The 16583-nt window shown below is 45.7% G+C and overlaps 1 protein-coding gene across 2 annotated transcripts in view; it reads left to right on the top strand.

Annotated features, from left to right (window-relative positions):
• pde1ca (phosphodiesterase 1C, calmodulin-dependent a) overlaps window positions 1-16583 on the top strand; it is a 176489-nt gene that overhangs the window by 141422 nt on the left and 18484 nt on the right. For both annotated transcript variants that reach the window (XM_062991406.1, XM_062991405.1), the window contains 2 exons: window positions 7393-7474; window positions 7564-7684. In XM_062991406.1, coding sequence (XP_062847476.1) covers window positions 7393-7474; window positions 7564-7684 — 203 coding nt within the window. The remainder of the gene's footprint in view (window positions 1-7392; window positions 7475-7563; window positions 7685-16583) is intronic.

The raw sequence follows: 16583 nt of genomic DNA, 5'->3' as shown, positions 1-16583 counted from the left end.
GTTGATAGCTCGAAATTTTTTTCAAAATGAATGGGAGTCAATGGGGCAAAACGGGCACCTTAAAACTGGCACTGTGGGCACAGTGTTGGTTCGATCCAAAAGCTGTATACAAGCAGTCCATTCCCGTATGGGCCGGACGATTTGGCACTGGAACGGGGTCGATATCTCGAAAATTGCGGACGAAGAAAGGGAGACAAAAAACGGGCGGAATGGTAATAATATATTGAAAACGAAAAAACGAATAACAATAGTGTGCTTGCATTCTGCAATCACACTAATAAAAGATAATCAAAAAAAAGCTTTTAAGGACTTAATTATAATCTTGCACAGCCATCTACGATCTCCTATTAAAATACACATAACATGATAGTGGGTGTGTTCGAAAACCTAGGGAGCTGCCTTGCTGTCTTACTGTCTACATAGGCAGCTGACTTAGTAGATAGTATTCTAATAAGTCAGTGACTTAAAAGGCAGGTTATTCGAACGCACTACTTAGATAGCGATAACATCGGGTTTAGCATTTCGCGTTTAGCATTTAGCATCTCGCCATTAAAACCAATAAACTGAGGTAGCACAGCACGCTAACGTCAATAACATCTCCCTTCATGTACCGATAACGGTTAAATTTCCTGACAAGCCCGAACTTGCAAATAAAAACACTCGGTACAAGTTTATACAAGTTAAAAATCAGTAATATTTTATTTACGTTTGAAAATAACTCCATTCGTTTCTCCGCCCCGTCAGCCATGAATGCTGGGATTGTCTTGAGCCAAAATAACATTGAAATAATAAGATGCCTCAGAAGTGTGGATTTTAAGGCATCTAGGATTTCGAACAGCCTCCTTCTCGGGAGCACGCACAGGATGACGTAAAATGCTGCCTATGTAGACAGCACACTAGCTTTTCGAACACACCCTATGTTTGTAGTTAATTATAGCAAAAACAAGCATAAACAAGGCTTCAGTTTTAGGCTTTACCAAAAACAATCCCAAATTCCTATAGTCTGTGCAGCGGGTCCACCTGCCATTATGGCCAGCAGAGGCACAGTGGAGTATCAGTAGTATTTCCATTAGTCAAATGATTTCTGTGTTTCATCAGTGTTAATTTGCTACAGCTTGGAGAGCCATTTATATTTCAGCTTCGTTGGCTTCTTCGTGACTGGCTCTTTGGCACTGTGCTATATGATGTCTGTGTCTTTTCAATGACTTACTTTTGTTTCCACTGTTTCCTATGCCAGCATTTAGGGAACCTTCGCTCCTTAATCCCCTCTGTAATCCTGCATCAATGCAAACGGGACATTAATCTCATTCACTGAGGACATGCTAACTAATTTTCATTTGTCGTCATAATCCTGCTTCACTGTGCTGCAATTCCACACTACTCAATCTTCTTTATCAACTTACTTTCTAAAACATAAGCCTCATCCTCCTTGTTTCTACACTCACTGTCCATTTTATCAGCTCCACTTACCATATAGCAGCACTTTGTAGTTTTACAATTACTGACTGTAGTCCATCTGTTTCTCTGCATGCTTTGTTAGCCCCCTTTCATGCTGGTCAGGACTCCCCCAGGACCCCCACAGAGCAGGTATTATTTAGGTGGTGGATCATTCTCAGCACTGCAGTGACACTGACATGGTGGTGGTGTGTTAATGTGTGTTGTGCTGGTATGAGTGGATCAGACACAGCAGCACTGATGGAGTTTTTAAACACCTCACTGTCCCTGCTGGACTGAGAATAGTCCACCAACCAAGAATATCCAGCCAACAGCGCCCCGTGGGCAGCGTCCTGTGACCACTGATGAGAGTCTAGAAGATGACCAGCTCAAACAGCAGCAATAGATGAGCGATCGTCTCTGACTTTACATCTACAAGGTGGACCAACTAGGTAGGAGTGTCACAGAGTGGACAGTGAGTGGACATGGTATTTAAAAACTCCAGCAGCACTTCTGTGTCTGATCCACTCATACCAGCACAACACACACTAACACACCACCACCATGTGAGTGTCACTGCAGTGCTGAGAATGATCCACCACCTAAATAATACCTGCTCTGTGGGGTCCTGTGGGTGTTTGAAAAACATGGTAAAAGCAGGCTAAAAAAAGCATGTAGAGAAACAGATGGACTACAGTCAGTAATTGTAGAACTACAAAGTGCGTCTACATGGTAAGTGGAGCTGATAAAATGGACAGTGAGTGTAGAAACAAGGAGGTGGTTTTAATGTTATGGCTGATCGGTGTCTATATATGGAAGCTAGGAAACATGCTGGACAGGTCACCAGTCCATCTCAAAGCACACACACACACAACACACGCACGCACACTCTAATACTTAGGGGCAGTTTAGTAGTTCCAATTAACCCAACTGAAAGCCTTTGGACTGTGGGAGGAAACCCGGAGCTCCCAGAGGAAACCAACATGGACACATGGAGAACATGCAAAGTCCACACAGAAAGGACCCAGACCACTTCACCTGGAAATTGAACCTAGACATTCTTGCTGTGGGGAGACAGTGCTACCCAAATGATTAATCAATGGCTGTGTCCGAAATCGCTTACTTAAACAGTACGTACTAAATTGGAGGCAGTGCGCACTGCTCGGCCGGTAAAGCAGTACATTCCTGCATTATGCAAGTGGGCAGTATGCACGCAACCTCGGATGTACTACGTCATCTTACCAACGTCACGTGATGCATGACGTCATATCGCCACAATTATAACAATTTACAATGGCTTTCCATGTAGTAGGTCACCCGGGTACTTTTCGTGTACTTTCTTATGAATACTATGTATTCGGACACACTACCCACTCTCGTGTACTGCTTTCACGTACTGTTCAGTATAGGAGGTATGCGATTTCATTAAAATGTGCTTTGCCGCTATATGCTAGTAATAGGAGTTTTAGTTTCAAACACTCACACAAACAGGACATGAAAAGTACAAAGTTTATGTGTTATTAGTTCATTGTACACATATGAGAGACCAGAGGACTGTAGTGTCCTCCATCCTAAATACAAATACTACAGGCTGTAATGTTTGTAGTTTGATTTTCAGCCACAATAAAAAAGCATTTTAATTGGTCATTAGGGATTGAGAGATATACAGTATATATGCTCATGCAATGATCTAATTAAGCATTTTATTGGCTGAAATGAAACTGAATTTTGTCCACACTTCTTTCATTAACAGTGGGAAATTAATTGGGATTCATTGATGTGCGAATAGTAAAATCTAATCAGTCGTTTGCTGGTATGGCACCACTAATCATATTAATAGAAATGTCAGGAGCAATAAATGAAAGAGCTAAACCAATCATTTTCAGCCCAAACAAATTTATCTCTCAAACCTGCCGGCTTCACGCCATTTCCCTGAGGGTGCAGGGTGGGGTGCTGTCAACAAAGTCCTTTATTGTTCAAAATTGACTTCCTTTTAAGATTCCAGCGTTATTACCTGCCTACATCAGACATGGCAGCATACAAGGAATGATAATGAAGGTATTTGGTATTTTAAATTATAATAGAGTGACCTCTGTGATCTTTTCAGCTAAAACATCAACAGCATCTCTTATGAGAAGGCTTTTTACAAGACTTTAAAGTATGTCTTTGGGAATTTGTGCCACTTCAGTCACAGGAGTATTATTTGTATGGCTGGGCACTAATGTTGGTCAAAAAAGCTTCAACTGATGTTCTAATTGCAATCAGAAATATTTAACCCCCCCTTAATGAAAATAAGGATTTACAGCTCTTTCAATGTTTTTTAATCTTTGTCAGATGAATGATGAAATTAACAAAGTACATGAATGATGTGGTATTTTAGAGCCGAAGGATATTTTGTTAATTTTGCCATGTCACAATTATTCAGTCTATACATAATAGTGCTCATCTTAATACGTACTTGTCTTTATGACGTAAAGTTGGGTAACAACATGATTAAAGCCATTGGGGCTTAATAGTCAACCCTGGCACCCAGGTGGCGCAGCGGGATATTCCACTAGCACACCAGCGCCGAGATTCTGAACTCCTCCCTTCGAAACTCGTCGTTGCCACCGGTCGACTGGGCGCCATCTAGCGGGCATATTTGGCAGTGCCTGCAGGGAGGGATGACCGGAATATGTGGGCGGGGTCTTCAAACGCTGTGTAAGGACCCTGATTGGCAGATACTCTGTCTGTGCAGAGTGCATGGGTGGAAAAGTGTTCCGTTAAGGGCTGTGCTCTTGTCGGAGGAGGCATGAGCAGCAATATACCCTCTAACTGCAAAAAATCTGGGATCCCCCAGCAGCTGAAGACAAAATTGACTACGCTAAATTGGGAGAAAATGGGAGAAAAACACATAAAATATATTTAAATAATCAACCCTTAATTTGCTTTAGCTGTGATGTGTTATATAAAAAAACACCACAGATTTAAGTGTTTAAGGTGTGTTGTAACCATGGTGCAAACTAAGAAGCTGCTCACAAAAGCTAAGAAAGGAGATCACACCATTGCTCCAAAAGGAGAAATACGAGAAGATTTGCAAGATCTTAACAATTCTTAGAGACACCATTAAGATTATTGTCTGGAATTTTCAAACTTATGGCACAGCAGCAAACCTGCCTGACCGTGGCAGAGAGCCCAAAATTAAGAACAAGAAGAAGAATGCCTTTATTTGTCATGTATACATATACGTACATGTGTACAGTACAATACAGTTCTTTTCCCACTTATCTTAGCTTGTTTGGAAGCTGGGGACAGATTGCAGGGTCAGCCGTTGTACGGCACCCCTGGAGCAGGCAGGGTTAAGGTCCTTGCTCAAGAGCCTAACAGTGGCTGCATAGCTGAGTCAAAATTTGAACCGACAATCTTCCAAAGCTCTACCCACTAGGCTATCACTGTCCCATAACTGTTGTATATGCTGTAATATAAAACAGTGTCCCTTATCTTATTAGGACTAGAAAGAAAAACCCATATGTTACTGGAAAACACCTACAGGATGACCTGTTGAAGGGTGGGACAATAGTGTCAGTGGCAACCATAAGAAGATCATTTAACACACAAGGGCTTCATGGCTGGACTCCACAATGCATGTTACTCTTGACCTAGAAGCACAGGAAGAGTTGCTGGAGTCCTAGAACACAGTTGTACCAGTTATTTGAAAGATGGATGATTCAGTTTGACATTAATAAACATTTATTATGCTTTGTCTTTAAACGTTGGACTGTATATTATTGCATATGGAAAAATGTTCAGTGTAGATAGACCTCACCTTGTACTGCACCGCACTGTGCATGTTACGTTTTTCTGTTTGTTTTATGCCTGGTGCTTCATAGTTTTAACACCCAGGCTACACAAACCCTTAAGCTCTGTGTTGGAGTCTTTGGGAGTGCTGGAGTCAAATAAAACATCACAGCAGTTCATTCACACAGGCTTCCTACTATAGATCTGAGCCTTTCATATAGAGAGCTGCAAGAGAAGTGCAGAGTTGAGGGTTGCAGGATGTTCAAGTGCTTATCTCAGACTTACGAGACGCATGGTGGAAATACAGCCAGGATAGAACATCAATCCCATGGCATTCTTGCTAACTCAGACCTTTGAGCAATGTAAAGCAGGGTCTTTCAAAAAAATGGTTGGAGAGAAAAATACTAATAAATAAATAAACTTGTACATTGTGGAGGCTTTACGTTACATCTTGTATAGAGAGAGTAAGATGCATTGTGTTTCCTGGGTCATGTAAAAATCAAAGATAAAAATGTAGGTCGCTTAAAAAAAAGTTTGAAAAACCCTAATGTAAAGGATCCAGTTTACTCAATGGCGTGTATTCAAATGTGAAATAAACTGAAATACTTCAACAAAATACATACAGGAAACAGATTAGACTGAATGAAGACAGCAACTGGATGTGATTATCAAACCTGGGTCACTGGATCTGTGAAGTCAAGTCAAATTAAATTTATTTGTATAGCGCTTTTTACAGTGAACATTGTCTCAAAGCAACTTTACAGAATCCAGGACCAACAGACCAAAAACCCCCTGTTGAGCAAGCCGAGGGTGACGGTGGCAAAGAAAAACTCCCTTAAAAATACAGGAAGAAACCTTGAGAGGAACCAGACTCAGCAGGGACCTCCATCCTTTTTGGGTGGCCTGAAGAATAATTTTAATAAATAGGATTTACACAAATCATACAAACACAAAAATAAATTAAACTAAAAGTTATAACTAGTAAAAAATAATTGGAGTTCTTCATAATTTGTGAGTGAGTTCTTCTTCATAGTGAGTTCTTGACATTTTTGGTGCAAACAAGCCAGGTACCCGTCACATCTAGCAGAAGCAGCATTGTTGGCACAGCAGTCTTGACGTGCAGTCACAAACCTATGATGTTGTATGTTTAATACATGCCAATAAGTTAGTATTTTTCCAGTGGATGCTTAACAGTTTAGAGAATGTGGCTCAATTACACAAAGACGATATAATACAGTGGACTTTAATTCGCACTTGATCCCCCACCCCTCCAGCAGCTCCTCTGCACTCTGGAGTATTTTGGAGTGTGTATGTGTAATTACGTTCCCGTTCAGTTAAAAGAGCATTTGTAAGGTTAGGCACGGATGTTGGCTTTGCTATAATTGTTCTGTGTCCTTATGGACTTTACTCTGTGCATGGGGGAACAGTCATACTGAAACAGGTAGGTGCATTTACCAAGCTGTTGCCTTGAAAGCATATAATGGCATGGCTATGTGCTTTATTTTATACATTTGTTATTGATACTGATTTACAAAGGGTGTCTTACATATGTTCATATTTCCAGCTAATTTACATAGGGCCGTACTAAATTCACGAGGAAATGTGCTTAATTTCATGGACCTCGTTTTTCAATAATCACAGATTTCACAGATTATTAAAGAAAAGTGCCACATTTCACAGCAGTCATTAAATAACACTCATAAATTAAATGATAGAATAAATGGAAGCTAGTCTATAGTCTACCTTTATAGGTGAAAGACAAAAATACTTGTCCCTGTTTTCACCGCACATCCACTAAATAGGTTGGGAGTTTTTCAAACTCAGTTACCTGAGTCGTGTTTTTAGCTGCTTTACACTTAAAACATCTTGGGCATTTTGTCTAACAGATTGCTAGTGTAACCGAGGGTCTTTATAGTTTGCTGAGTTCATAAAGTAAGGAATAAACTGTACATAGACAAACAATCGGGATCAGATTACTTTACTGGCCTGTTATTTTGAGGCGCAGAACAGAGACGATCACGTGTGTAGAGAAGCGACACTTTTTCCATTGACTGTGGAATCCCCAAAAGGAACAAAATGCACTCAATACATAAACACATATCAAACATAAATTAGGTGGGGCCTTAAATATGCAGTAAATAGATGTATTTGTGATTGTTGCATGAATGTTGTGTATTTCAGGGGGATAAAGAGATAGAACTGGGTCTGCCTTTCTCTCCTCTTTGTGACCGCAAGTCCACCATGGTGGCCCAGTCTCAGATCGGTAAAGAGGCTTGTTTTTTTCACTCCTCTCTCCTCTGTGTGTTTTTGGCCAATTTCAAGTTGATGCATGTGTGTGTGTCCATCCCCCAGGCTTCATTGACTTTATTGTGGAACCCACCTTCACTGTGCTCTCGGACATGACAGAGAAAATCATGACACCGCTCATCAACGAGGCTTCACCCTCTGGCCTTGCTGGCTTTAGACGCTCCAGGTGAGCTGGTTTACTGTGCAGGCTGGTTTCATGGACATTAATCCTCAAAGCATCACATTTATTAAGCTAATATGGTTCATGAGTAGTACTGACTGATGTTCAGTGGTAGGGAAAAAGTTCTACAAAAATCAAATGCACTAAAAGTGCAAAATGTATAAAAACACATCTGCACATGTTGCTTGTAATGTAAGTGTTCATATTCAGGCTCTTACAACTTCATTTCAATAAGTTTAAATACGTACAGACAGATAGATATACAGATATAGATACACAGACAGACAGACAGACAGACAGACAGACAGACAGACAGACAGACAGACAGACAGACAGATAGATAGATAGATAGACAGACAGACAGGCAGGCGGGCAGATATAGATAAATAGACAGACGGACGGACAGACAAATAGATAGAAAGATAGATAGATAGATAGATAGATAGATAGATAGATAGATAGATAGATAGATAGATAGATAGATAGATAGATAGATAGATAGATAGATAGATAGATAGAGAGGCAGATAGATAGTTAGATAAACAGACAGACCGGCAAATATAGATAAATAGACAGATGGACGGAAAGACAGAGAGAAACATAGATAGATAGACATACAGATATAGATAAATAGACAGAGATAGATAGATAGAGAGATAGACAGACAGACAGACAGATAGATAGATAGATATAGATACACGGACAGATAGATAGATATACAGATATAAATAGACAGACAGATAGATAGATAGATAGATAGATAGATAGATAGATAGATAGATAGATAGATAGATAGATAAGATAAGATAAGATAAGATAAGATAAGATAAGATAAGATAAGATAAGATAATCCTTTATTAGTCCCACAGTGGGGAAATTCACAGTGTTGCAGCAGCGAAGGGACAGTACAGCACTCAGTACAAAAAATAGACAATAAAAAGTACAGTGTATAACAATAATAATAATAAAATGTCAAAAACTCTGAAAAAAACTAAATATTTACAAATAATTACAAACAATAATTGCACATGGGAAAAAAATATTGCACATATTGCACATTGCACATTGTAATAATTACATGGGGAAGAAGTTGCACATTGTTATGAATAATGAATGATTTAGAGTGTGTGCGTGATCTGTCTGGAGCAGTGCTGGTTATACAGTCTAACAGCAGCAGGAAGGAAGGACCTGCGATACTGCTCCTTCACACATTTGGGGTGAAGCAGCCTGTCACTGAAGGAGCTGCCCAGTGCTGCCAGAGTCTCATGCATGGGGTGGGAGTCATTCTCCAGCATGGATGCCAGCTTGGCTAACATCCTTCTGTCTCCCACCACCTGCACTGGGTCTAAGGGGCTCCCCAGCACAGAGCCGGCCCTCTTAATAAGTTTGTCTAGTCTCTTCCTGTCCGCTGTAGATATGCTGCTGCCCCAACATACCACTCCATAAAAGATGGCTGATGCCACCACTGTATCAAAAAAAGTCCTCAAGAGTTCCCCCCGCACTCCAAATGACCGCAGTCTCCTGAGTAGGTAGAGTCTGCTCTGACCTTTTTTATAAAGTGCGTTAGTGTTAACTGACCAGTCCAGTTTGTTGTTGAGGTGAACACCCAGGTACTTGTAAGAGTCCACTCTCTCAATGTCCATTCCCTGGATGTTTACCGGTGACAAGGTGGGTCTGCACTTGCGGAAATCCACCACCAGTTCTTTGGTCTTCCCCACGTTTAACTGGAGGTGGTTCTGCAGACACCAGTCCATGAAGTCCTGGATCAGTTCTCTGTACTCGCTGTCCTCGTCATTGTTTATAAGTCCGACAATCGCTGAGTCATCAGAGAACTTCTGGAGGTGACAGTCCGGTGATCTGTACATGAAGTCAGCCGTGTACAGGGTGAAGAGGAACGGTGCCAAGACCGTTCCCTGAGGGGCCCCTGTGCTGCTGACCACCATATCAGACACACAGTCCCGTGCCCTCACATACTGTGGTCGGTTGGTGAGGTAGTCCAGTATCCAGTTGGACAGGTGACTGTCCACTCCAACATGATCCAGTTTGTCCTTCAGGAGCCCCGGCCGTATGGTGTTAAAAGCACTGGAGAAATCGAAGAAGGTGATTCTCACAGTGCTCCCAGGTTTCTCCAGGTGCGAAAGAGCTCCGTGTAGCAGATAGATGATGGCATCATCCACCCCGACGCCAGGTTGGTAAGCAAACTGAAGAGGGTCCATGGATGGGCTCACCAGAGGGCGGAGGTGGGTAAGGACCAGCCTCTCCAGTGATTTCATCAAATGTGAAGTCAGTGCCACCGGTCTGTAGCTGTTTAGGTCCTTTGGGTGCTGTGTTTTCGGCACAGGTACCACACAAGATGTTTTCCACAGCTGTGGTACTCTTCCCAGCTTCAGACTCAAGTTGAACATGTGCTCAACTACCCCGCACAGCTGATCTGCACAGGACTTGAGGAGCCTGGCACTGATGCCATCTGGACCCGCAGCTTTCTTCACCTTGATTTTCTTCAGCTCATTCCTCACCTGGGCTGTTGTGAAGGACAGATTGGAGCATGGGGGCTGGGTGTTGGAGTGCATGAATGGAAAGTTAAAGTTGCCAGCAGATGAACCAGTGGGAGGTGGTTGTGATAAGGGCGTGAGTGTGAGAGACGATGGATAGATAGATAGATAGATAGATAGATAGATAGATAGATAGATAGATAGATAGATAGATAGATAGATAGATAGATAGATAGATAGATAGATAGATAGATAGACAGACAGACAGATAGACAGACAGGCGGATATAGATAGATAGATAGATAGATAGATAGATAGATAGATAGATAGATAGATAGATAGATAGATAGATAGATAGATAGATAGATAGATAGATAGATAGGTAGGTAGGTAGGTAGGTAGGTAGGTAGGTAGAGATAGATAGATAGATAGATAGATAGATAGATAGATAGATAGACAGACAGACAGACAGACAGACAGACAGACAGACAGACAGACAGACAGATAGACATCCTGTGTCCAGATGAACTGATTGAACTTTGTGGATTTCTATACCTGGATTATTGACCATACATCAAGAGACCATAATTAATAATAATAATAATAATAATAATAATAATAATAATAATAATAATAATAATACTTAATAATAATATTAATTAATAAGAAGAAGAAGAAGAGGAAGAAGAGAAAGTGGCTGTGTAAGGGGTCCAGCCATGCGCTCGACGGCGAGCAGGGGGCGCCATCGCGGCAGGCGTGCGCGGTCCGCGGGAACTCCAAATCCCAGCCAACCTAGCGCTAATCAGCATTCATAGGGAACAGCTGCGAGTAATCGCTAATGACGGAGTACCCTGCCCCTCCCTGCCTGCTTTTAAGCAGACAGGCGAGCGTGGTTCACCGGCGCACCTTCATTCTGCTCTCGCGTTGCATAGCGATCGGTACTTTGTTAGGGAGAGTCGGTAACGTCAAGCCGCATAGCGGGGCGACGGTAGGGCACTGCCCGAGGTAATATTTACAGTCAGGGAAAGAGACATTTGTTTCCAGAGGCGATCTGCCTCATTTTGGAAGAGCAATAGAAAAAGTAAAAGAGCGATCTGTCTTCCGGGTTTGGTCTCCGCGAGTTGCGCTACGTCAGCGGTGACGCGCAATCCGGCGGTGTTCCAACAACAGTTGATAGGGAAAGTCGGCACCGTCAAGCCGCATAGCGGGGCGACGGTAGGGCGCTGCCCGAGGTAACTTCCCCGCTAGGGAAAGAGCAAATTATAAAACAAAGAAAGAGCTTTATGAATAATCAATAATGAAAATAAAAATGTACAAAAAGAAATAAAGAATATTAATAAATAATTGAAATAAAAATATAATAAAAGAAGAAAGTAATAATTAGTTAAGTTGGAGAAATATTATTCAGAGTGGATAATCTTAGCTCTCATTCATTACAGTAAACCCTGATTTTGAGCCGTCAGTACTGACGCCCTTAGTTTTGACCTTTCTCCTTTTGTTTTGAGCACCTTCATCTCAAACACGTTCTTTGAGATTCCTGCCAGTCCCCCTAGCGGTAGTTCTAGGCACTGCAGGGACTCTTCCTAAACAGCTTTGGGTGTTCCGAGCGCTTGGGTCCAATCCTCACTACCCCCATCGTAACAGAAAGGTGCGCCCATTCATGGACCCAGCCGGGACCCCTCCAGAGAGAGAGGCCCTAAAGGCCAAAGGGCGAGCGATCGGCCGGCATGAGCAGATGCTCCACGAAATTGCGCAGCAACTGTCAGCGTTGGCTGCATTACAGGCCAGAATTCCACCACCTGAGCCAGCACCCACTGGAGTATCTGGGGCAGCCCAACCAGATGCTTTAATAGCCACTCCAGAGCGATACGCTGGGGACCCCGAGCGTTGTAGAGGGTTTTTGCTACAATGCTCGCTGGTCTTTGAGCAACAGCCATCCCGGTTCCCTTCGCAGAGGTCCAAAGTAGCGTTTATGATATCTCTTTTGACAGGGCGTGCCCTGACTTGGGCTACGGCCCTTTGGGAACAAGGCGCCCCGGAATGTGCCAGTGAACAAAGTTTTTCCGGGGCTATGCGCGAGACCTTTTATAATCCCCGCGGGGGACGGCACGCAGCACCACGGTTACTGGAGCTGTCACAGGGCACCAGACCCGTGGCAGAATATGTGATAGATTTCCGGACCCTGGCAGCTGAAAGTGGCTGGAATGATGAGGCCCTTAAGGCTATTTTTCAAAAGGGTCTCAGCGAGCGTATAAAAGACGAACTGGCCACGCGTGACCCCTCTGACACATTAAGCCAGTTATATGAGGTCTGTATCAACATTGATACACGGCTTCGTCAGCGGGCTCGGGAACGGCTGGCCAGTCGTCGGGGCCCTGAGGAATTTAGCCCAGATCCCCACAGCTCCCGACACCCACACTTTAGGGAACCCCCCCCTGAACCCATGCAACTGGGGGGAGCACAGGTTCCAGGGCAGGGCCGCTCCTCGGGAATGCGAGCTCCGCGCCGTCAGGGAAACGAGTCGGCCAGTCGCGGCGAGGGGAGCCGGGACTAGGCCAAAACTCCCTCCCCGTGGTAGGCATGCAGGTATCTGTTACTTTGGTTTGGGAGGGCCACAAGGCAGTGCACTTACAGGCCTGCATCGACTCAGGAGCCGCGGATAATTTTGTGGATGCGGCCCTAGCCCGACAATTAAGCCTGCCTGTGCAAAAGTTAGGCCGACCCATTAAGGCCCAAGCCTTTGATGGTCGACCTCTAGCTAGTGGCCCCATAACCCATCGCACCGAGCCGGTGACCATGTGCATAGGGATCCATACAGAACGCATAACGTTCCTGATCACGCAAGCTCCCCAACTGCAATTAGTTTTAGGGTACCCGTGGCTAGAAAAACATAACCCTAACATAGATTGGTCAACACGGTCTATCTGTGTATGGGGCCCACGGTGCAAGGGGGATTGTCTGGTTGGGTTTAGCAGTCCACATATGCCTAGATCCCCGAAGATAGACCCACCACCGGATCTTGGTCCGGTTCCAGAATGTTATTGGGATTTGGGAAGGGTTTTCAGCAAAGCACAGGCACAACACCTACCTCCCCATCGGCCATTTGATTGCGCCATTAACCTTCTCCCAGGCACCAGCCCACCTCGAGGACGGCTATTTGCCCTTTCGGGCCCTGAACGCAAGGCAATGGAGGACTATATTAGGGAAGCCCTTCAGCTTGGTTTCATTCGCCCATCCTCCTCACCGGCTGGAGCAGGCTTCTTCTTTGTTGGCAAGGCGGACGGTACATTGCGTCCCTGCATTGATTATCGGGGGCTAAACGCGATAACGGTCAAAGACCGCTACCCACTTCCCCTTATGCCCACAGCCTTTGAAGCGTTGCAGCGGGCTACCATTTTCACAAAATTGGACCTGCGCAGCGCTTACAACCTTATCCGCATTAGGCAGGGGGATGAGTGGAAAACCGCGTTTATCACCCCGACTGGCCACTACGAGTACCTCGTTATGCCCTTTGGGCTTATGAACGCCCCGGCCGTGTTTCAAAGGTTCATTAATGAGGTGCTCAGGGAGACCCTTGACCGCTATGCCTACGTATACTTGGATGATATTCTAATCTTTAGCCACTCTGTACAGGAACATGTGGGACATGTGAGGCGTGTTTTCCAATTGTTACTTGAAAACAACTTGTACGTTAAGCTAGAGAAGTCCATGCTTCATGCGACATCTGTCCCATTTTTGGGATTCATCGTGTCCAGTGGGTCTGTTCGTATGGATCCAGCAAAAATAAAAGCCATTGCGGAATGGCCTCGTCCAGGGTCCCTTCGCCAGGTACAGCAATTCTTGGGTTTCGCTAACTTCTTCCGAAGGTTTGTGAGAAATTTTAGCACACTAGCAGCACCACTCACAACCCTCACACGGAAGACCCCCGGGCCGTTTTGTTGGACTGACGATGCCCAAAAAGCATTCGACTCCCTTAAGGAATGCTTGACATTGGCTCCGGTTCTCCAAGTCCCCGACCCGGAGGAACCATTCATAGTCGCGGTAGATGCCTCTGAGGTGGGGGTTGGTGCTGTGCTATCCCAACGCGTGGGCCCAGGCCACAAACTTCACCCCTGCGCCTTCTTTTCTCACAGACTAACCCCCACAGAGAGAAACTACAGTGTTGGTGACCGAGAACTCCTTGCCATGAAACTGGCACTGGAGGAGTGGCGCCACTGGTTAGAGGGAGCAAAACATCCTTTTTTGGTGTGGACTGACCACAAAAATTTAGCCTACATCCAACAGGCTAAAAGACTCAACCCTCGCCAAGCGCGGTGGTCCCTATTTTTTACTCGGTTTCACTTTACTCTGTCGTACCGCCCAGGGTCTAAGAATGGGAAACCGGACGCTCTTTCCCGCCAGTGGGAGCCACCGGTGGCGGACAAGGAGCCGGAGCCCATTGTCCCCAGCACACATATTGTTGCGGCTCTAGAGTGGGGAATTGAAAAGGCAGTAAAAAGGGCTCTGCGACTGGAGCCGGACCCCGGAGGTGGTCCACCTGGACGGCTGTTTGTGCCGGCGGCAATGAGAGGTCGAGTCATGGATTGGGGACATGCCTCACCTTTTTCGGCCCATCCGGGGGTCAATAGAACCCTTAAATTTTTGCAGCAACGATTTTGGTGGCCAGGTATGGAGCAAGATGTGCGAAAGCACATTCGGGCATGCACAGTCTGTAGCAGACAAAAAGAGCCCCGCTCCCGACCTCTAGGCCTGTTGCGCCCATTACCCATACCCGCCCGCCCCTGGTCGCACATAGCCATGGATTTCATCACCGGGTTGCCACCCTCACGAGGCAACACAGTCATTATGGTTATAGTGGACAGGTTTTCCAAAGCAGGCAGATTTGTGGCCCTCCCCAAGTTGCCAACAGCCCAAGAGACCGCTCTGTTGCTGCTTCAGCACGTGGTCCGGATCCACGGCATACCCACAGATGTAGTATCTGATCGGGGGCCACAAATCTCAAGTAGGTTTTGGAAAGCCTTTTGTCAACTTTTAGGAGCCACAGCTAGCCTGTCATCAGGCTTTCACCCTGAGTCCAATGGCCAAACTGAGCGGCTCAACCAAGAACTGGGCCGAATGCTCCGGTGCCTGACTACTAGTCACCAGTCATCCTGGGTTGAACACCTCCCCTGGGCGGAATATGCCCACAATTCTCTATGGCACTCGGCAATAAGGATGTCGCCTTTCGAGTGCCAGTTTGGCTACCCGCCACCTATGTTCCCAGAGGAGGAAATAGAGGTTGGGGTGCCGGCCGCTGAACAATTAATTCGCCGTTGTCGGCGCACCTGGAAAAAAGTACGGGCTGCACTGCAGGCAGCCTCAGAGACCATGCAGCGCACGGCCAACCGAAGACGGCGCGAGGCCCCAAGACTGCATGTGGGGCAGAGGGTCCTACTATCCACACGAGACTTACCACTGAAGGGCCAGGCCAGCAAGCTCACCCCACGGTACATTGGGCCATTTAAAATCCTGAAGCGTATCAATCCGGTCTCCTACAGGCTGGACCTGCCAGCGACCCTTAAAATCCACCCCACGTTTCATGTATCCCACCTCAAGCCTTATCTGTGTGGTGGCTCCACCCCAGCAAACCGCCCTCCAGCTCCACGGGCAGTGGATGGTGCCCCGGCATACACAGTTAGTCAAATACTGGATGTCAGGCGGGTCCAGAGCAGTACCCAGTACCTTGTGGACTGGGAAGGCTACGGCCCAGAAGAACGGTCCTGGGTTCCGGCCCGCAACATCCTGGACCCTGAGCTCATTAGGGAATTCCGAAGGAATCGAGCTGCAGGCATGGGAACGTCAGGAGCCGGCCCTAGGGGAGGGGGTACTGCAAGGGGTCCAGCCATGCGCTCGACGGCGAGCAGGGGGCGCCATCGCGGCAGGCGTGCGCGGTCCGCGGGAACTCCAAATCCCAGCCAACCTAGCGCTAATCAGCATTCATAGGGAACAGCTGCGAGTAATCGCTAATGACGGAGTACCCTGCCCCTCCCTGCCTGCTTTTAAGCAGACAGGCGAGCGTGGTTCACCGGCGCACCTTCATTCTGCTCTCGCGTTGCATAGCGATCGGTACTTTGTTAGGGAGAGTCGGTAACGTCAAGCCGCATAGCGGGGCGACGGTAGGGCACTGCCCGAGGTAATATTTACAGTCAGGGAAAGAGACATTTGTTTCCAGAGGCGATCTGCCTCATTTTGGAAGAGCAAGAGAAAAAGTAAAAGAGCGATCTGTCTTCCGGGTTTGGTCTCCGCGAGTTGCGCTACGTCAGCGGTGACGCGCAATCCGGCGGTGTTCCAACAACAGTTGATAGGGAAAGTCGGCACCGTCAAGCCGCATAGCGGGGCGACGGTAGGGCGCTGCCCGAGGTAACTTCCCCGCT

The sequence above is a fragment of the Trichomycterus rosablanca genome, chromosome 3 (genome assembly GCF_030014385.1).
Source record: "Trichomycterus rosablanca isolate fTriRos1 chromosome 3, fTriRos1.hap1, whole genome shotgun sequence".
NCBI lineage: Eukaryota > Metazoa > Chordata > Actinopteri > Siluriformes > Trichomycteridae > Trichomycterus > Trichomycterus rosablanca.
Note: the sequence above shows the minus strand (reverse complement) of the source record. Positions and strands in the feature narration are given on the sequence as shown.